This window comes from Canis lupus, chromosome 36, assembly GCF_003254725.2.
Source record: "Canis lupus dingo isolate Sandy chromosome 36, ASM325472v2, whole genome shotgun sequence".
NCBI classification, from domain to species: domain Eukaryota; kingdom Metazoa; phylum Chordata; class Mammalia; order Carnivora; family Canidae; genus Canis; species Canis lupus.
The window spans coordinates 7,142,217-7,162,769 of NC_064278.1; the positions used below are offsets into that span (position 1 = coordinate 7,142,217).

Here is a 20,553-nt window from a genome sequence, read left to right on the forward strand (position 1 = left end):
CTCCTCACAACCAGCACTACCTTCTAACCTTCTACTTGATTCATGGTGGAGACCAATGAATTTCAAAACCAGGAATCCTCCTAGCAAAAGCTACATTTTCTTTTGAGATTTGTAATCAATCAAAATTAGGATCCCCTGAGTTTCAATGAACACTTTTGTCCTGGAAGGTACACCTATTCTAGCAGCAGCCTGGTGGCTCGGGTCCCGTTAGGCATTGAAACCACTTACTTAATCACTAGCTCAGTTAGGTGTGTATGTACTTACGTGAGCATCCTCACCCATCTATTATGCAGTATTAAAGCAACACAAGAACCTGAACTCCCGCTTGCCCCTAATGTAGAGATGCCCCTGCTTTCCTCTTAGACTAACATGAGGCCATTGGAAGCTCCAGTCTCCCCATGCAGTGTGATCTGCCTGGACCAGGAGCAGCGGTGTCTTCGGGGAGCTCATTATATATATACAAAATCCAGGCCCTCGCTTGAGACCTGAATCAACAATCCAGAATCCTGGTGTGGTTCATGTGCACTTTGAACCCTGAGGAGCCCTGCTGCACACAAGTATGGCTCAAGAGCAGGTGTGCTGATGTTGAGGAAAGTGAAATTTCCCTTTGGAGCATATATGAGTTCCTGTAGGGAGGAATCGCTGAATGTAGTACAGATAATCTGAGGTCAATGCACATTTATCTCCTCCAATTCCTCAAAAACTGGAAGGTGCACTGTATCCCTTTTCTATACTTTAACATTTCATTTTTGCATTCTTCATTCTTTAAAAAGTTAATTCAGGGTGCCGCGAATGAGAAAGCTTCTAGGGCCCAGGTGCAGTCTCGCGTTTTTTGCCATATACTTAAGGCTCTCGTCCCACTGAGAAAGGCGGTGGCGGGTGGGAGTGGGAGTGGGAGGGGGGGTGGGTGACCTCGGAAGCAGGGGGCAGAGGGGCGCTCAGAGAGAAGTTAAAGACGGAAAGGAGAAAACAAGAGTGGACAAAATTGGGCAAAAACCTCTCAGGAGAAATGATGGTGGAGGGTAATCCGCAGAAAACCCCGGCGTCAAATAGTGCCCCAGCTCTGTCCCCTCCCCTGCACCCCGAGGCCTCAGCAGCCAAGGCCCTGCCCGTTTATGAAGCTTCGTGGCCAGGCGCTGAGATTCGCTTCCGAAAAGGGGAAAAAGAAAAAAAAAAAAAAAAAAAAAAAGGGTCTGGCTGCATTTCTCCGAGCAAACTGTCTGGACATCTGGTCCCCCGCTCGCCCGGCCCAGGGCCGTGGGCCGCGGGGCCTGGCTGGCGGCGCCGGCCGGAGGCCACAGCTGGGACCCTGCGCAGCCCACTCAGGCCCACTGAGGCAGCGCCCTGGCGGGGGCCAAGCCCGTGTGCCCGAGCCCGGGAGCCCCCGCGTCCCCAGCGCCGCTCCCCGCCCGGAGGCGCCGAGGCCCGGGAGCGCGGGCGCGCCGTGTGCAGGGAGGGCTTCGGCTGCCCGGGCGCCCCCGGCACGGCGTGTGCCCGGCCCCGCGCCCCGCAACCCCGCGCCCCGCAACCCCGCGCCCCGCGCCGCTGCCCCCACGCTCCCCGGGCCTCGCGGGCGGCGGGCGGCGGGCGGCCTGGGCGCGGGGACGTCAGACAATGCGGCGGCCGGAGGCGGGCAGGGCCGGGAGGGCGCGGGGAGGCCGCGGGGAGGCCGCGGGGAGGCCGCGGGCAGGGCGGGGAGGCCCGCGGGAGCCCGTCCCCCCGTCCCCCGGCCGCCGGCCCGCGGCCCCGAGGCGCCGCCGCGCTCCCGCCCCGGCTCCCCGCGGGCTCGGCGTCCCGGGCAGGGCGCCGCCGCGGGGAGCGCCTCGGGCGGATGCAGCTCTCGGCCGCCGGCCCCGCGCGGGCCGCTGCCCCTCCGGAGCCGGTACCGGGGATTCCTTCCGACATCTCGGGGTCGCTCTGGGCCTCGTGCTACTCATCTGGGCCAACATCCTTTTAAATTGGGTATTTTCTCTATTCCTCCGTTGGAGCCTCCTCGTTTTAAACTTACTGGTATGGGTTGTTTTTTTTTTCTCCCTCCCCTCCAGATTATATAAACGGTACACACAGGCGCGCACACACACGCACACGCGTCCTCGGCACCGACCCCCGCGCCCACACCGCTTCCACTCCGCCCCCGCAGATGAGCGCCGCCCGCGACCCCGTCTGCACCGGGGCTCGGCCCGTCCTGCCCTGGCGAGGCTCCCGGGCCCGGCCGCCGCGCCAGCACCTCGGAGCCAGGGGAGCGCAGCGGCCGCCGCGCACGGCGCCGGCCCCCGCCACGGGCTCGCTCTGCACATAACCTGCAACCGAGCTCGCGGATAGAATATTTAGCAAAGACCCCGTACACATCACTGCAAACACACTAGGGCGCTTCAGCCCGACCGCTTATGATTATTTCAGAACTTAAAAAAGGTGATCGTGGATTGTCACCGTGTCTGTGCTGGAGCGAGGAGCCGCACCTTCCCGAGGTGGGCGGACGGTGGGTGAGCCGCAGCGTCTCGCCCCCCGCCCCCGCCCCCGCCCCCGCCCCGCTCGCCGCCGCTCTCTGCCGCACAGATTTATTTATTTATGTGTGTGGATAAAAAGGTGTGCGTGGTGGGGGGGGGGCGGTTCGCCGGGGACCCGCAGGACCCGCTCACAAAGGACTGGCTCAGGTGTTCTGTGCTTCTGTATTAACTGGAAAAGACAGACTCTGGAACTTTTACAGGGCGAGAAGAGGCCACCGGCTCGCGCTTTGTATACTTTGCACTTGAAATCGTTACATTCAACTGAATATTTGGCTCATTCAGATCCGAAAAGTCTCCTAGCATCATCGAATTCCCTCCTCCGCCCCTCGGCTCGAGAGGAGGGAGGTGGTGGTGGGGGGGGGGGGGAAGGTAGGAAAATGTTTAGTAAATTGCACATCTTTGAATCTTCCTAAAGCAGTGGTCACAAAGCTTAAAGGTGACACAACAGTGCTCACGTAAAGCCAACACACATTCCCCACCCCACCCACCCCCCCAAGCCAACAATAAAATCATCCCCTTCAATTTGCCATGATCGTCGCGACCAGGAGCCAGGTGATTATCCTAATTAATGTCTATCTAATTAAATTACTGTCAGCAGTTAACCAATGGCAGGAGCCGTTTCATCGGCTGCACAAGCAGCAAGATCAAAAGTGAGCCTTTTCTGATTGCTGCATAGTGTCAATTGGCCAATCTCTTCTCCCAGGGAAAAAAAAAAAGTAAATCAAACCTTTGAGAAGCATTTGCTGGTTGAAGTGCTTTCTGTCTAGTGAGGGGGTCTGTGGATTTCTAGTTTATGATAAATAGGACTTTAAAAACCAGGGACAGGAGGGCGAGTGTTCAGGTTCTAGAGCTATGCAGCTGGAGCACTGCCTTTCTCCTTCTATCATGCTCTCCAAGAAATTTCTCAATGTGAGCAGCAGCTACCCACATTCAGGCGGATCTGAGCTTGTCTTGCACGATCATCCCATTATCTCGACCACTGACAACCTGGAGAGAAGTTCACCTTTGAAAAAAATTACCAGGGGGATGACGAATCAGTCAGATACAGACAATTTTCCTGACTCCAAGGACTCACCAGGGGACGTCCAGAGAAGTAAACTCTCTCCTGTCTTGGACGGGGTCTCTGAGCTTCGTCACAGTTTCGATGGCTCTGCTGCAGATCGCTACCTCCTCTCTCAGTCCAGCCAGCCACAGTCTGCGGCCACTGCTCCCAGTGCCATGTTCCCGTACCCCGGCCAGCACGGACCGGCGCACCCCGCCTTCTCCATCGGCAGCCCCAGCCGCTACATGGCCCACCACCCGGTCATCACCAACGGAGCCTACAACAGCCTGCTGTCCAACTCCTCGCCGCAGGGCTACCCCGCGGCCGGCTACCCCTACCCACAGCAGTACGGCCACTCCTACCAGGGAGCCCCGTTCTACCAGTTCTCCTCCACGCAGCCCGGACTGGTACCCGGCAAAGCGCAGGTGTACCTGTGCAACAGGCCCCTCTGGCTGAAATTTCACCGCCACCAAACGGAGATGATCATCACCAAGCAGGGAAGGTAATGCTACATCCCCGGCAGTCGCTGCTCCAGGCGCGGCCCGGGGGCAAGAGCGCCGGGTTGCCACCGCCCCGGGAGCGCTGTTTTGGGGTCGGGAGCGGAGCGGAAGGCGCCCCGGGGCGCCCCGGAGTTGGCTGGTGTTGGAAGACGGGGACGTGGAAGGTACAACCGCCGCGGTGATGTTGGGAAGGGGGTTCCCGCCCTAGAAAGGTGGTCGGAGAGCCGGCCGGGGCCGGAGAAAGGCGGCGGAGAGGGCGAGTCCCCGGCCTGCGGCTGGGCCATTGCAGGGGCGCCTCCGTGCCCGCGAGCGGGGACAGGTGGACGTGCGGGGCGCCGGCCGCGCTCCCCACCTGGGCAGTGACACCTGCCGACTCCCCGCTCCGGCGCTCCCGCCGATCTCCCCGACTCCAGCCCCACTTCTTTTCCTCCCCCACCACCCCTTCTTTAACCCAGCAAACATTCGCTCATCGACGCTGGAAGAACAAGTTTTGCTTTGCTATCTGGCGCCGCGCTTCTTGCATTTAATCTTTAACATTTATGTGTTTTTTTTTCTCTTGTTTTCTACCCCCCCCCTTAATTTAAATAGGCGCATGTTTCCTTTTTTAAGTTTTAACATTTCTGGTCTCGATCCCACGGCTCATTACAATATTTTTGTGGATGTGATTTTGGCGGATCCCAATCACTGGAGGTTTCAAGGAGGCAAATGGGTTCCTTGCGGCAAAGCGGACACCAATGTGCAAGGCAAGTCCTTCCAATTAACACATTTTCCTGACACTTATTTAGGTGAGAATGATTAATTAAAGCCTTTGTGGACTGGCTCGAGAGACTTTTAAAACGATCGGCCAATGACTTCTAAAAGGAAACGAGGGGGATAAGGGGACAGACTGAGCCGCGAGAAGGGGGAGGATTATGCAAAAGCTATTTTAATCATCTCCAGTTAATAGGAAGAAAGCGAGGCCTAAAAAACCCCCAGCTAATGGGCCTCACTGTGGATAAGGTGTGTGTGTGTGTGTGTGTGTGTGTGTGTGTGTGTCCTAGGCGGTGAGGAGTTGGGACTGGGCAGTGCCCCGGGCATATGTAAACAACGTATTTGTTTCTCTAGGAAATCGGGTCTATATGCATCCGGATTCCCCCAACACGGGGGCTCACTGGATGCGTCAAGAAATCTCTTTTGGAAAATTGAAACTTACAAACAACAAAGGAGCTTCAAACAACAATGGGCAGGTCAGTGGCTCAAGCGCTCCTCTCCCTCCCTCTCTCCTTCCCTCCCTCCCTCCCTCCCTCTCTCCCTCCCCCTCCCTCTCTCCCTCCCTCTCCCTCTCCCTCTCTCGCTCTCTCTCTCCCTCTCGCTCTCTCTCACGTCCCTCGCTAACATCCAGTCCATTACTTTAAATCAGCAAGAGAAACTGGACATATGTTTCTCTGCTTCACTGAAAAGACTCTTTAAAAATTCTATTTCCACCCTCCTGTAGAGTCGCTCTTGCCCTCCCTCCCCCCCCGCCCCCCCCCCCCCGCCCGATTCCCGGGTCCCGACCTCCCCAAGTGCTGTACAGATACTTGGTGGATTTGAGAAGGAAACCCACAGGCTCTGGGGGTGTAGGAATCTTTGTTCCTCCTCGAGGGAGGCCGGGCGGATCGGGAGGCCTGAGCACCAGCAGTCGGGGTCGCTGTGCTCCGGGAGGAACCAGGGCTGCTGTCCCGCGGCCGGCCCTTGCAGCCCGGCGGGCCCGCGGTCGGGGGGCCGGGGCGGCGCGCTCCAGCCCGCCCTGCAGCCCCCCGGCCCCGCAGCCCCGCAGCCTCCCCAGCCTCCCCAGCCCCGCATCCCTGCAGCCCGGCAGCCCCACATCCCCGCAGCCCCGCAGCCCCGCAGCCCCGCAGCCCCCCCAGCCCCCCAGCCCCGCAGCCCCCCGGCCCCGGGCGCTGGCCCCGACCCGCTGACGCGCCGCCCCGCGCTGCCCTGTGTCCGCCGCGCAGATGGTGGTCCTCCAGTCCTTGCACAAGTACCAGCCCCGCCTGCACGTGGTGGAGGTGAACGAGGACGGCACGGAGGACACCAGCCAGCCCGGCCGCGTGCAGACCTTCACGTTCCCCGAGACGCAGTTCATCGCCGTCACCGCCTACCAGAACACCGACGTAAGGAGGCCCGGGCCGGGGCGCCGCGCAGGCCGAGGCTGGGCCGGGGCAGCCCCCCGGGTCCTGGGCGGTGGGAAGCGCCTCCGACTCGCTCGGGCGCGGCTCGCGCGGGCCACCTGGGAGGGACCCAGGATCTCCAAGGCCTCTTCCTTGGGAATTTTAATTTAGTTCTCAAACTAGAACAGATTTAAATCTGCTTTTTCGTTCGTTTTATTTTTTTCCCCCGAGTCCTTCTTCCCTTTAGAAAACAAGCAGATTTTCCCCTGCATTTTATTCTTGGCAAGCTGTGGCATTATCCCAAAAAAAAAAAAAAAAAAAAAAAAGAGAGAGAAAAAGAAAAAGAAATTTAAAGTCTCAGAACTGATGGCTGAAATAAACAAATATATCGATTTTTGGGTGGTCAAAAGAACAGACACATTCACATATCCAAAAAGTACAATAAATCAAATTCCCAGAAGCCGTGGGATGAGTTTGTTTTGTTTTGTTTTTTCTTAGCACTTGAACCTCTTTAGCTTTTCCAAGTTCACAAAGACTTATTTTACTTCTGTTGATTTGACTACTGGGAGTGACAGTGTTGTTTTTTTTTTAACTCAAATGAAAGTATCAAATATGAAAATATGCATTTATTTTAAATTAAAGCTGATTTTAAAATGCAGCTATGAGTTCTTGTGGTTGTGAATCAGAAATGATAAACGTTTTGAAATGTGGTGAAACACTTAAAATAGGCAACATTTGAGGATACATTCAAGCGCCCCTTTTAAAGACTTTTATCCTTTTGTATCAAGCATTTTTAAAAATGTGCATTTGCACTGACTTAGAACATATGGGAGAGCTAATTGAGAGCAATCCTTTAATGTTAGGCATCATTGATTTAAACATGTTCCTCATAACTTTCATGATACGTTCTCTTTTTTCCCTTTCTATCCATTCCCTCAAATTTTTCAGGCAGGGAAACCTTGCTACTCAATGACACCGTGGACCCTAAGCCCCTGTAAAAAATGGTGCTATATTCGTAAGTGTGTAATCCACCTACATAGAAGGTAAAATCTTCTTAATCTTTTCATTTTGTCTTTTCTAGATTACACAATTGAAAATAGATCACAACCCCTTTGCAAAAGGATTTCGGGATAATTATGACACGTAAGTAATTTTGCTCGTTCCTTCTAAAATAGTTGCGGAATTGGGCTTTAGGTCAAAGGTGGATTGTTGTGTACAAGGCTTTTGGAAGCTAGAGTGTGTGCAGATAAGGCTGTTTCCAAGGTTTTTCCCTTGCCTTTTTATGGGCTCCCCTTCTTTCTGGTGACTTTCTGACTTGGTACTTTTGTGGTTTTGGTCAAAGATTTCCTCCACTTATTTTTATCTTTCTTATGAATTACAAAGTTGTTGGCGGGCCTCTGGGGCTGGCTGGCTGGGGAAGCTGCCCCGGTTCCTGGGTGCGGGAGCTGTATGTGGCGCTGCAGATGCTCAGCTCAGATTGTCTGTGTCTGAAACCGCCCGATTCTGCCGGAAAGTGCATGTGGCTCTGGCAGTTGTTACATTCTCCTTGGCATATGTGACTTTTATTTACCCATTTCCAAGTTTTGTGTAATGGCTTTTCCTGTGCAAGTTTACTATGGACTGAATAAAAATGTGCACCCACCATAGGCAAGGTCATGAGCAGAGCCGCTGTTACAGTTATTTCAGGCTTCGGGAAGGACCCAGGTGCTGTTGCTGTGTATTATTTACAAGCTTCAAAAGAAAAATATTTCCTTTTATCCTTTGCATCTAGACATGTTTTAATTAGATGTGTTGGTACCCTTTCTTCAGGCCTCCCTTACTTATCTCCGTTTCTTTCCTATCAAAATGATGTTCTCTGGGGGCAACAGGAGATATAAACTTTGTGTTTTCTGGGCTTGTTCTAGCATTCTTGCTCAGAGTTCATATATAGTGCCCAAAAGTTCAGATAGTGCTATATAGCAAAATCTAAATCTGGATTGTAGGGATTCCCCTCCCCCCCCTACTTTTTCTCTGACCCTGAAAGGGAAGGGTATATAGTTTTTAACTTCATGGCTTGCATTAAGTGTGTGGGATACAGCTACAAAGTTGAAGTTGTCTTTGACCAGAAATAGATCAAATTTGTGGAGAATTAGACAAGTGGCTGCTTCTATTCCATCTCCAGGTAGATAACAAACTTCCCTCCTGATATTTTTATAACAAATTGAAAAGAGAGTCATTGATATTTCTGCCTATCACCGTCATGTGCCTCCCTTAAAAGTAGTTTTGAGGAAGCAAGCCTCATCAAGAAGATTACCCAGAATAAAACCTCAGCTATTCTAGTCTTCACAATCTAAAAATGTGGACCCGGCACTGTGGAAAGTGTGTGGCCCAGGAGACCAGAGATACTGGTCTCTGTACGAGGGGGTCTTGTAGGTTTTGAGCTTTTAATTCTGTTGCGAACATCTGTTCCAAAGCATTTTATTTTGCACAAATCAATCCGGTAATCCCAAGTGTGTTGGGACCTGGATGGGCATCTAAACTGTACCTTTGGCAGGCTGCTTTTTTCTTCTTAAAATATTGTAGTGGTAAACAGAGAAGATATTTGCACCTTGCTGGCTATGTTCCCTTCCTGCCTCCCTCTACTAATTTGAAGCTAGAATTGAATTTCAGGAGGGAGACTTTGTGTAGTAAGCAGAATGGACCTGAGCAACAGCATTACCCTCACCTGCCCTCCCCTGGATGGCTGCTGTAGGAAAAGCCACTTCTTTTTGGTTCTTAAACTGTATTTTCCATAAAAGCTTCTTTATCTATACAGATGAAGGCCTTAGTTTTTAGGGGTTAGGGGAGAGCAGAATGGCTCATGCCACCGCACTTCCCCCCTTTTATGCTGACTCTTTGGGCATGGCTCAAACGTGGAGAAACAGAGCAATAAGAAAGAGTTCAGGGGGACCAGAGGGGATGCTTGGCCACTCACCAGGGAATCTCCTCCCCACAGGATTAAGGTCTGACAAGACTGAGGCTCTCTCTCAGAACAGTGTGTTGATTAAAGATTAAAACATTTATGTGTGAGCTAAATAAAAAGGGAGGCATGTGTCTATGTGTAGGAGAAAACACTTCTACCAATCTCTGGTTCTCTCTCAATTCTAATGGGATTTTCCAGGCCCGGGGCCTAGAGTTCATCTTTATTTCACCTAAGGTGATTCCCAGTAACCCAATTACTGTCTGTGGGCAAGTTATCTAACTTCTCTTTTCCTCAGTTTTCTCATCTGTAAGGTGGGAAAATAATGCTGCATAACCGGGAGGACTGTTGTGATGGTTTACTAAATTACTATGTGTGCAGTGGTAGACAACAGTGCCTGGCACGGAGTCAAGTTGTATAAGGGTTGACGATTCCTGGTGGGAGATTGCTTGGAGGAGGTGGTTGATGATAAGAGTTTGGCCCAAGAGACGGGTCTCGGTGTCTTTTTGTTTTCTTTTCTGGCCTGTGTTTTAGAAATCTAAATAAGAAGATTTTACTCTGTCATTTATTTATTTATTTATTTATTTATTTACCAGTAATGGTTCACAAGCCAGGAAAAGGTCAGAGTAAAGAATACTTTTTTTCTTGGAGCACTTGGCTGGCTCCGTCAGTAAAGCCTGCGACTCTCTTGATCTCGGGGGCGACTCTTGATCTCGTGTGTCAGTTCAAGCCCCACGTTGGGGACGGAGCTTACTTCACACACACACACACACACACACACACACACACACACAGCAGCATGCCTTTTCTCTGTAAAAGAATTTTGTTGATGGACGACTTTGCTTCCAAGTCGTCACTCTGGTTAGCTACTGGTGGAGGTGGTGGTTAAAGGATGTCGCGGGGGAACGATGGCCAGTAGGTACGGTGGAGGCTTCCAGCCGCACCCTCGAGGGTCAGGCGGCCGGGGAAGGCCCGTCTCTGAGGGTCACTCCGCCGACCGCCCGCGTGCGTGTCGGTCGCGAGCCGGGGGTCCCGCTTAGGGGCGTCGCGCGGCCCCGCTCCCCGCGAGCAGCTCCGTCCGGGCGAGGGAGGCCTGCGGTCGCCCAGGCCCCCGGGTCCCCGGGGAGCCGAGCGGCCTTCCCCGCGGCCTGCGTCCCGCCGGCCCGAGCGCCCGGCCCTGTGCCCCCGAGCCCGGGCGGGCCTCGGCAGCGCAGCGCGGGGGCGGGCGGCGGGGGCGGCTGCGGGGCCGGGGCCGGGGCCGGGGGCGGGGGCGGGGGCGGCCCCCCGCGCGGCCCCCAGGGGACCGACCCCTCCGCCACCCCTCGGTTCTCTCTCTGTCTCCTTCCCTCGCAGGATCTACACCGGCTGCGACATGGACCGCCTGACCCCCTCGCCCAACGACTCCCCGCGCTCGCAGATCGTGCCCGGGGCCCGTTACGCTATGGCCGGCTCTTTCCTGCAGGACCAGTTCGTGAGCAACTACGCCAAGGCGCGCTTCCACCCGGGCGCGGGCGCGGGCCCCGGGCCGGGCACGGACCGCAGCGTGCCGCACACCAACGGGCTGCTGTCGCCGCAGCAGGCCGAGGACCCGGGCGCGCCGTCGCCGCAGCGCTGGTTCGTGACCCCCGCCAACAACCGGCTGGACTTCGCCGCCTCGGCCTACGACACGGCCACGGACTTCGCGGGCAACGCGGCCACGCTGCTGTCCTACGCGGCGGCCGGCGTGAAGGCGCTGCCGCTGCAGGCTGCGGGCTGCACGGGGCGCCCGCTCGGCTACTACGCCGACCCGTCGGGCTGGGGCGCGCGCAGCCCCCCGCAGTACTGCGGCGCCAAGTCGGGCTCCGTGCTGCCCTGCTGGCCCAACAGCGCCGCGGCCGCCGCGCGCATGGCGGGCGCCAACCCCTACCTGGGCGAGGAGGCCGAGGGCCTGGCGGCCGAGCGCTCGCCGCTCCCGCCCGGCGCCGCCGAGGACGCCAAGCCCAAGGACCTGTCCGACTCCAGCTGGATCGAGACGCCCTCCTCCATCAAGTCCATCGACTCGAGCGACTCGGGGATTTACGAGCAGGCCAAGCGGCGGCGGATCTCGCCGGCCGACACGCCGGTGTCCGAGAGCTCGTCGCCGCTCAAGAGCGAGGTGCTGGCCCAGCGGGACTGCGAGAAGAACTGCGCCAAGGACCTGGGCGGCTACTACGGCTTCTACTCGCACAGCTAGGCCGCCCCGCGCCCGCCCCCCGCCCGCGCCCCGCGCCCCGCGCCCCGCGCCCGCCCCGCCCCGCGCCCCGCGCCCCGCGCGCGGCCCCGCGCCCTCCTCCCCGCCGCCCGCCTCGCGCCCCTCGCGCCCCTCGCGCACCGGCTGCAGCGAAGAAGCACAGGTCTCCGAGTGCGACTTTGACCTTTCTTTGGTTCTGGGTTTGGTTTTGTTTTCTGGTTTTCTGTTTTTGTTGGTTTTCGCACAGCAGTGTCTGCAGTTCGCACACCGGCCTTCCACTTGGCTGTTAGACCTTCTTTGGGTTCTCCTCCTTGCGCCCCTTCCGTGGAGTCACGCTCCCATCGAGCCGCCTCCTCCTCCCTCTCGCCTTTTTCTCACCCTCTCCTTCTCTCTCTCTCGTAATGAAACTCTTCACCCCTAGGAGACCTGGGCAGTCCTGTCAGGCAGCAGCGATTCCGACCCTCCAAGTCTCGGCCTCCCCATTACCCGTAGGATGTTGACTCTAGAACCTGGACCCACCCAGCGCGTCCTTTCTAGTCCCCGAGTGGATGGATGGATGGATGGATGGTAGGGATGTTAATAATTTTAGTGGAACAAAGCCTGTGAAATGACTGTATATAGTGTTAATTTACTGTAACGAATGGCTAGTTTTTATTTTCATCGTCAAGGCACAAAACCAGTTCACGCTTCACCTCTCCATTCTCTTCCTTTCTTTGCCATCTTCTCCACCAAACCCCCTCCACTTAAAAAAAAAAAAAAAAACTACCTTGTGAGATAATTAACAATATCCTAAGAGGCTCTGGAAACGTGAAATACTTGATAGATAATGATGGGTTTCTCACTTCTCCTCAATCCGTTGCATGAAATAATTGCTCTGTGCCCTAATGCACACAAATAGCTAAGGAGAATCCGACCAAACACCTGTAAACGATAGGTGTCTGCTCCCAGGAAGTCCATTAAGTGGCATGATGCCTGCAAAGCAAAGTTAACTGGAGTTGTATGTCCCCCACCCCCCCACCCCCCACCCTCCACCCCCACCCCCGACCCCTACACCCCCAATAGAATAGCTCGACATCAGCAATATTATTTTGCCTTATTTGTTTTTCCCCAAAGTGCCAAATCCATTACTGGTCTGTGCAGGTGCCAAATATGCTGACAAACTGTTTCTGAATATCTTTTCAGTCCCCCCTCCACCTTTATATGCTGTAAATCTTTGTAATGAATATTCTACTAATGATATAGATGACTGAATTGTTGGTAACTATAGTGTAGTCTAGTGAAGATAAATTGTGTGAGTTGTATATTTTACTGCATTTTAGTTTTGAAAATGATTTCCCTGCCACCTAGAAACAGCTGAAATTTGACTTCCTTGGGAAAACACTTAGCATTAATGCAAGTAAGACTGGTTTTTCCGCCCCCCCGCCCTAAGTCTTGTTATATTTGATAAGGAGCATTAATCCCCCTGGAAATAGATTAGTAGGATTTCTAATGTTGTGTAGCAAACATACTTTTTTTTTTGTATTTTAAAATTAATGTGAAATATGCATCATACACAATATTCAATCTAGATTCCAGTCCATGGGGGGATTTTTCCTAATAGGAATTCAGGGTCTAAACGTGTGTATATTTTGGCTCTTCTGTAAATCTAATGTTGTGATTTTTATATTTGTTTCGTTTTGTCTGTGAACTGAATAATTTATACAAGTACACACTCCATTGAGAAACGTTTTGTTTTTTGCTCGTTTGTATCGTCTGTGTATAACAAGTAAATAAATCTGGTAAAACGCTATGGTGTTTGAAAGCAGTTTACAGTTTGAAAATACTTTATTATAGGTGATTACTTTTAAGGGTTAAGGAAGAATAGCCCGTCCCCACTCGAATATGGGGCAGTCTGTTTAATGGGAATCTGCCTCCCATTTCCCACCTAATTTTGTTTCCTAGCACTACCAGTAATTTTATTTATAAGTAACGTAGTTCCCTATGAGTCAAGTTTCATTTTGTTGCACTTACTATTATCATTATTATTATTTTTTTTTTTCAGGAAAATGTAGGCACTTCCTCATCGTAGCTCTCTGATTTTCTCTGAAGTAGGAAATAATGCGAGCAGGAAAAGGAGGGACTTAAATAAGGAGTTAAGAATTTCTTTCCATTTCACAGGCGGGGAGGCCTTGGGCAAGAGTAGGGTGTAGTGGAAATGAACGTGGCGGTAGGCCTTGCCCGCAGCTTTAGGCAGATGTCGAGAATCCGGGTCCTCTCCTAGGAGGCCTTGGCGAGGAGTGGCGAATCGGTAAATGCAAACACAGAATGGCCTACACTTCCGGAGTGGATGGTTTCTGGGGGATCGGGCGGGGTTGCGCGGGGCTGCGGCCTCCTAGAGCAAACTCCGTCCGAACGGTCGGCATCTAGGCCCCGAGCTGAGAACTTGCCTTGGGCGCTGCGTGGGGCTGGGGCAGCACCGCGTCTCTTCTGCGGTGGGATCCCGAGCGCCCCTGCCCCGGCCGGCCGGAGGCCCACCCCTGCAGAGCAAGTGCCGAAATGTGGGCACCGCAGCCCGAGGGGGCGCGGGGAGGGGGCGCCGCGTCGTGGTCGAGGAGCCCGCGGAGCTCTGCCCTCGTCTCGGGGGAAGCGAGTTTTGTACTTTGGTCTCCGGAGAGAGGCGTCCAGGGAAGAGGCGGAGGACGGTTCGACACCCTTGCCCGGTCTGGGTCCCTTTCAGGTTCCGGGACTAAGCGTAGCAGCACCTCGAGACTGTCCCGCGACCCCTTTGCCATCCGACGGGCGCAGAGAGGCCTCCGAGGCCCGAGGAGCAGGAAAACGAAGAGCGGGGGGGACCGGACCGGACGCCTTGCTGTCCCTGGGCCACGTCGCCGCTAGACGGCGTCCCGCGGAGCTCGGCGGCCGCGCGGGGAGGCGAGGGCTGGCTTTCCTTTGTGTCTCTCCGGCCCCTCGCACCCCAAGAGCCGACCGCGGGACGGAGAGCGCAGGCAGGGCGGCTGCGTAGACCCGGGAGCTGAGCGCCCCCGCGGCCCCCCCCCCCCCCCGCGGCAGGGGCGCACGTGCCGCCCCGAGGGCGCGGGGGTCGCGGCCTTGCTCTGCCCTCGGGGCCCAGCGGGGCGAGCCGGGGCGGCCGTCGGGCGGGGGCGGGGGCGGGGCCGGGGCCGGGGCGGGCCGCGCGGGGACCTGGTGCTGCAGCCGCGTCCTGCAGCCCCGCGCGCCGGCCTCCCCCGCGGGGCCCCGCCGCCCGCCGCCCGCCGCCCGCCGCCCGCCGCGCTCTCCAGGGAAGCGGCCCGGCCCCGTGCACCTCGCGTGGCCCCTTCGCTCCGCGAGGGCAGGGCCCGGGCGGGCACGCGAGCCGCCCCGCCACCTGCACGTGGCCTCGGGTTTCTCGAGTGCGTGTGGCTTCAGCGGTGTGTCTTCTCGAGGAGAACGGGACGGAGAACGGGGCGCGAGCGGCGAGGCCTCCCGCCATCTTGGCGCCCCCGCCCCCGCCCCCGCCCCCGAGCGGCCTGAGCGCGGCCCCAGCTGCGGCCCCAGCTGCGGGCCCGGGGCGCTGACCTCCGCGCGCTGCAGAGAGGCGGCCCCGGGGCCCTCCCGGAGCCCAGGCGGCCCGCCCGCGAGCTCGGGGTGGGTGCAGCCGGCCCCCGACCGCCCTCCGCCGCAGCCCCCGGCACGGCCCCGCCGACGCCCCCGCGAGGCCTCGGCCCGTAGGCCTCGCAGCAGCCCCTGAGCAGTTGCCTTCCAAAGCCGGGTGGTTTCTGTCTCCCCGATACTGGCATCACCGGAGCGAGCCCTTGGGACGTGGTAATTCGGGGTCTGTAGAGAACTTTCTGAGCCCTCTTAGCTCCTGCCCTTACATTTTCTTGTAAATCCTACAGCTGAGACTCTTTGACCCACCATTTGGGTGACGATCCGGATCTCTCTCTTAGCACCGAAGCTTTCAGGCCTGTTTTCGTTTCTGTTGAAGGGACAAAAGCCTTGTTGCCCAGAGGCCATTTACATTCCTGGAGAACCCAAAATGCTCTATAGCAATATTGGGGCAACGTGTTTATGTTCGTAATTGATTTCATAAAATGTTCGGCCTGTACTCAGGTGCAGCGCCTCTCTTGTGTATATTAGTTATTTTATCATTAGGCATTTTACCCCCCGGGCATAGGAAAAAAGTAGAACTCCTGATCCTGTGTGAAAACAATCTAGATTCCCCAAAGGAAAAGCAACTATTATTCAAACTTACTTAGGAAGAAGTCAGCATCTTTCCTTTTTTTTTTTTTTTTTTTTTTTTTTTTTAGATTTTATTTTTAAGCAGCTTCTACACCCATGGTGGAGCTCAATCTTAGAAGCCAGAGATTAAGAGTTGCATACTCCATGGAGCCATAAGCCAGCCAGCCAGTGGCCCCAGAAATCAGCCTCTTTAAAGACCGGAGATGAGCATTCAATTTAAAAAACATTGAATTTACTCTGGTATGTAAGCTAATTGGCTAATTTTAATGTTTGAAAGAATGAATTTTTAGTGCGGTGTCAGTAACATCTGGCTTTTAAAGAAAGGTCAGCTGGGGAAAAAAAAAGGTCAGCTGAGACTTTTTAAGCAAGTTGATTCTATACGATTTATTGAAGTTACAATCTGAGTGCAAGATTTACATTTGGACAATCAGATTTTCTCTTGCCAGAACAACAAGATAAGACAAACCAGGCAAGATTTCAGGCATCGCATTATACTTGTTTTAATTCAGTTGCCTTGAGATTTGTGGGCCTTCCTGGTTCCTGTCTTCAGCTTGTAAGTTAGGTTGCAACATATTTAAAAATATATTCACTTGAAAGAAAACCCCACTGCTTTCACAATAAAGTAAACTTGATGGTGTATAAGTCACTGGTCTCATCTGAGCTGATTATATCCGCCTTGCATGTATTTTACACCCACAGTATGGTTTGCAGCGGTGTTCAAGGCATGGCGTGAAAAATTTGATTTGAATAGTTCCATTAAAGCAATGAAAAAGAAAAAAACATGGCTTAATAGACCTTCTAGTGATAGCTCCCCCTCTTACTATGCTAACTCTGAAATAAATATGTAATCTAGTGTTAGGAACATGGCATTTAGAAGACCCTTGCTGGTATTATTTAATTTAATAAACATACTAACTGTGACATTATTAATGCAATGAAGCTTGTACCACAAGCTGATTCTTTCAGGTTGTTTGACCTATTAGATTCCTTAAAACGTGTCCTGTGATTTATAACTTGAATTTTATATTTAAATTATTTTGGATTTCAACTCTTTAAAAATATCTGCATGATAGCACTCATTTTATATACAAAGCATTTATACATGGGTATCTTGGCATATCCTTTATGAGGAGGGAGAGGGAATTTAGGAGGGCAGAGCATCTCTAGGGATGTGCCTCTGGTCATTTTAGCCAATACAGTTATTTTGTTCCAGTACTAGCAAGAAAAGGAAAAGATTGTAAGATTAAGTTTGGGGGCAAGGGTTATACTGATTTTGTATATACTGGTTATACGTATGTTTTATCGTGTATATATATATATATCGTATATCATATATATATGATATACGATCACACTAGTTTTTAAGAAATGGCAAATTAATTAAACTTTCTGGTTGAAAAATAAATCTTGCTTGTATTAGGTTTAGTGCTTATATTAGATTTATTTAGGTTTCAGTTTAGTACACATCTTCACGTTAGCAAAAGTGTATTGTATGGGGAAAAAGCCTTTTTTCATTACAATCTTATTTCAGGTTCCTAAAAAAGAAAAAGTCAACAGTGTTGTTCTCGAACCACAGGATCTTCCTAGCTCACATTTCAACTTTCAAGATGTATTTGTCTTTTATTTTGTCATTCCTAGTATGAAAGGGAAGGCATTTTTCAATCTTAGGATAATTCAGAAGCAATTTTTTGGTTCTCAGTTAATTCAGTTTCATCTTAAAAGTTCAAATTTAGCAAAGCACATGTTCCCTTGTTCATGCCAAGTGTGATAAAAACTAGTCGAAAAATAAAACCATTGCAAACAAGTAGAGCACTGCACTTCACTGCATACTATACAGGCCACATCATTTCTAGGTCTGATGTCACTGCCTGCTGGGCTGCCATTTGTGGGCACAAGTAAGGCTGCCTTTGAAAGTTGATAGAAGGCACGACCATCTCAGATACGTGTGCTGTAATTGTGTGTGTGTTTGAAATATGCTCTCTGACTAGTGATAGGCACTCAAACATTTGCTCTCTTCTGTCAACAAAAGGTTATTCTGTTGAGTCCCAGAGATGCTTTTCTCCCTCCTGCATCAGGAGGTAGTTTCTTTGTAAATAAAACATGAAACAGCAAAGCCATCTCTCCCCTTTTGTAATATCCTCAAATTATAGACTACTTTGTGGAATTATATATAACTTTCTTTCTAGTTTCATCTTTGTATTTACAAGATTAAGCTATCACATTTATATTTTTAAACTTTAACATCCTTAGACTTCAGTTAATAAAACATACATCCATGTTATGTAGATTCACTTTAGGCCATCTGCAATCAACGGTGACATTTTATGAGAACTTTCCAGTTATCATAGTGATTTCTGTTTTGAATGGCCTGCTCAAGTGGAACTTTACTAAAGGCCAAACCGTTATTTCCAATTAAAAAGGTTTCCAAGGTGGTTAGTACTTTTATAATCTGATGTATTTTTTAATTAAACATTTATAATTTTGGATATAACTTTACCAAATAATAGCAATGTTTACTACTCAGCACCTTCCTTTGAAAGGCTATGAGGACTTACTCCTTCCACAGTTTACTTACCATTGAATGCTATATATTTTGTTCAAATAAAATCTTTTTTTATACCTCTGTCTTAATTTGCTATATATATTTTTAAAAAACTGACTGCTTTCTGAATAATCCTTAGAGCTCACTCACCTTTGGGATTCACTCTCTTAATTTATGCTCACATTCTGCTTTGTTCCTGTGGAGAAAGTCAAAGAAACATACTGACTTCCTCCTCAACAAATTTGTTCTTTCCTCCTCCAACTCGGCTGTCTTTCTGACACTCATTTTGCCCTTGTTGACTCTCTTGCCAACAACTTTTTTTTAACCTCCTCTTTTTTTTTTGTTTTTCTCACGCTACCACACTGAACCTGAATCTTTATAAAATCTATGCCTGATTCATCAGTTTGTTTATTTCGGGTCAGAATTTTTATGCTTTCCCCAAAAGCAATAGTACAGTTTTCAGGACAAACATCAGATACAATGTCTTCTTTTAGCCTCTCCCACATTGTCTTTTGGGTCTTTGCTTCCCTCCCCCCATATACTTCTATAATCACTTCATCTCTCAATATTTTCTATTATCTTTTTTCTTTGTATTTGTGAAAGGACAACTTAATATTTTTGACTCTTACTGGTGTTTCTGTTTTCCTCTTTACCCTCAACATTTTTAGCTCTGTGAGGCACTCATTCCATTTACCCCTGCTCTCTTTTGTACTTAGAACCCATCTTTCAATGCTTTCTTTGATCCTTTTCAGTTCAGCTTCCTCATTTGCACAGACATTAAAATCATTCTTATTACATTTGTCAGTGTGCTCTTGACTGAGTGTAATGGCCTTATTACAAGCTGATCTTCATGCTCTTAGCTATTTAAAATCATAATTAGTCCTTGGGGTGATTCAGAATAACTGCTTCTGCAACTCCTTCACCTACTCTTCCTTCTTCCCGCTTTTCATGGCTCTTTCTGTTTGCTGGCTTCTTTATTTCTGGATTTATAGGTTTCTATAGGATTTATTTGCGCAGGGTATATCCTCATACACTTCTCTTAAGAAAACATGCCATAGATGTGTTAGGGAAGAATGGAGTGGGAGAAAAATATGCTCCTAGTTTTCTTGATATATACCTACCGCTCATTGCCTTAGTAGCCTGTACCTATTTGATGGTTTCTTGTTTTTTTTTTTTTTTTTTTTTTGTAGCCTGTACACTTTAATTGACGTTCTGATTTTTTCTATCATCCGTCCTTTAACTTTCTGATACCAACTCATGTTCTCCTTACTCTTATGGTTAGCATGATGAAGATTAAAATGAATTTTTAAAACGTGAATTTTTTGTAGTTAATACTAATTAATTTAACCCCTTAAGGAGATTGCAATATGAAGTGTGTATGCCAACACCATTAAGAAGGAAGGGTTTTGTTTTTTTTTTAAATGGCTATCCAGTTGTGTGTACTATACTTTATTAGTGACATCATTATCAGCCCTTTCTCTATATAGCTTCAAAAATAAATCTCCAAACTTAAGAGATTCAGATTTTATAGATCATGAGAAGCAGTTCTATTTGCATTACCATTTCTTTAGGAAGCTCTTGTTACTGAGTTTAAAGTTACACAGATTTTTATTTTCAATTCTTTCTGCTGTACACCAAATGTATATATACATTTACATGTGTGTGTGCGCGCGTGTGTGTACACACACCACGGTGATGTGACGGGACAATAAACTCAAGAAAGCAAGTGGAGAATTTCTCACACTTCTTGCACAGTGCTGCCCTGGGCGCTGTCATGATCTTGTGCTTTTTGAAGACCTCCTATTGGAGCCTGAAGAAATTCCCTTTTGGCAATCTCTTATCTATGAAAATGATTCTCTACTTCTGAGCATTAGAATCAAGAGCTTTTACATTTATCACTTAATTTGCACATGGTATAATTTCTACTCGAGTAACAAATTGGTGAAAATGCCACCATGTCAAAGAAATGTTCACATAATATGACTGAAAACTTACAGTCAGTGCCCTGGCCATTTAGTAGGTAAGACACCTGCATTAAATTTATTTTGAAAATACAGTCTCAAAGGAACCAGACTCCTAAGATATAGCAGAACACACTGGACACAAATAAGACACTTTATTTCTATGATGTTCAATACAATAATTTGTAATCATTTGAAATTATGAATCAAATGTTTCAGGTGTTCTTCAGCTCTAAAGAACTTTGCTTTCTGTGGACCTCTGAATTTCTCTGCAGCATGAATTCAAATGTTCTGAGTTAGGGTAGAATGGAACAACCTGGAGAATAGTGGCTTTCAAAGTTTTAACTGAGACTCACAGTGACTACACACACACACACACACACACACAGTTTTCACAAAATAGTTACCTTTACCACTTTGGAGACACTTTGATATTTTTTATTTTCTGTTTAATTTCCTTCTGGTTATGACCTGGTAAATTTATTTCATGGTTCTCTGATGGAC

The 20,553-nt window shown here is 50.6% G+C and overlaps 1 protein-coding gene across 1 annotated transcript; it reads left to right on the forward strand.

The window, feature by feature from the left end:
* Positions 1-3,061: 3,061 nt before the first annotated feature.
* Positions 3,062-11,379, forward strand: TBR1 (T-box brain transcription factor 1). Its single transcript, XM_025471065.3, has 6 exons — positions 3,062-4,051; positions 4,638-4,792; positions 5,154-5,275; positions 6,026-6,184; positions 7,263-7,324; positions 10,473-11,379. The coding sequence occupies exons 1-6, from the start codon at positions 3,360-3,362 to the stop codon at positions 11,329-11,331; spliced, it is 2,049 nt and encodes a 682-aa protein (XP_025326850.1). The 5' UTR covers positions 3,062-3,359; the 3' UTR covers positions 11,332-11,379.
* Positions 11,380-20,553: the final 9,174 nt, after the last annotated feature.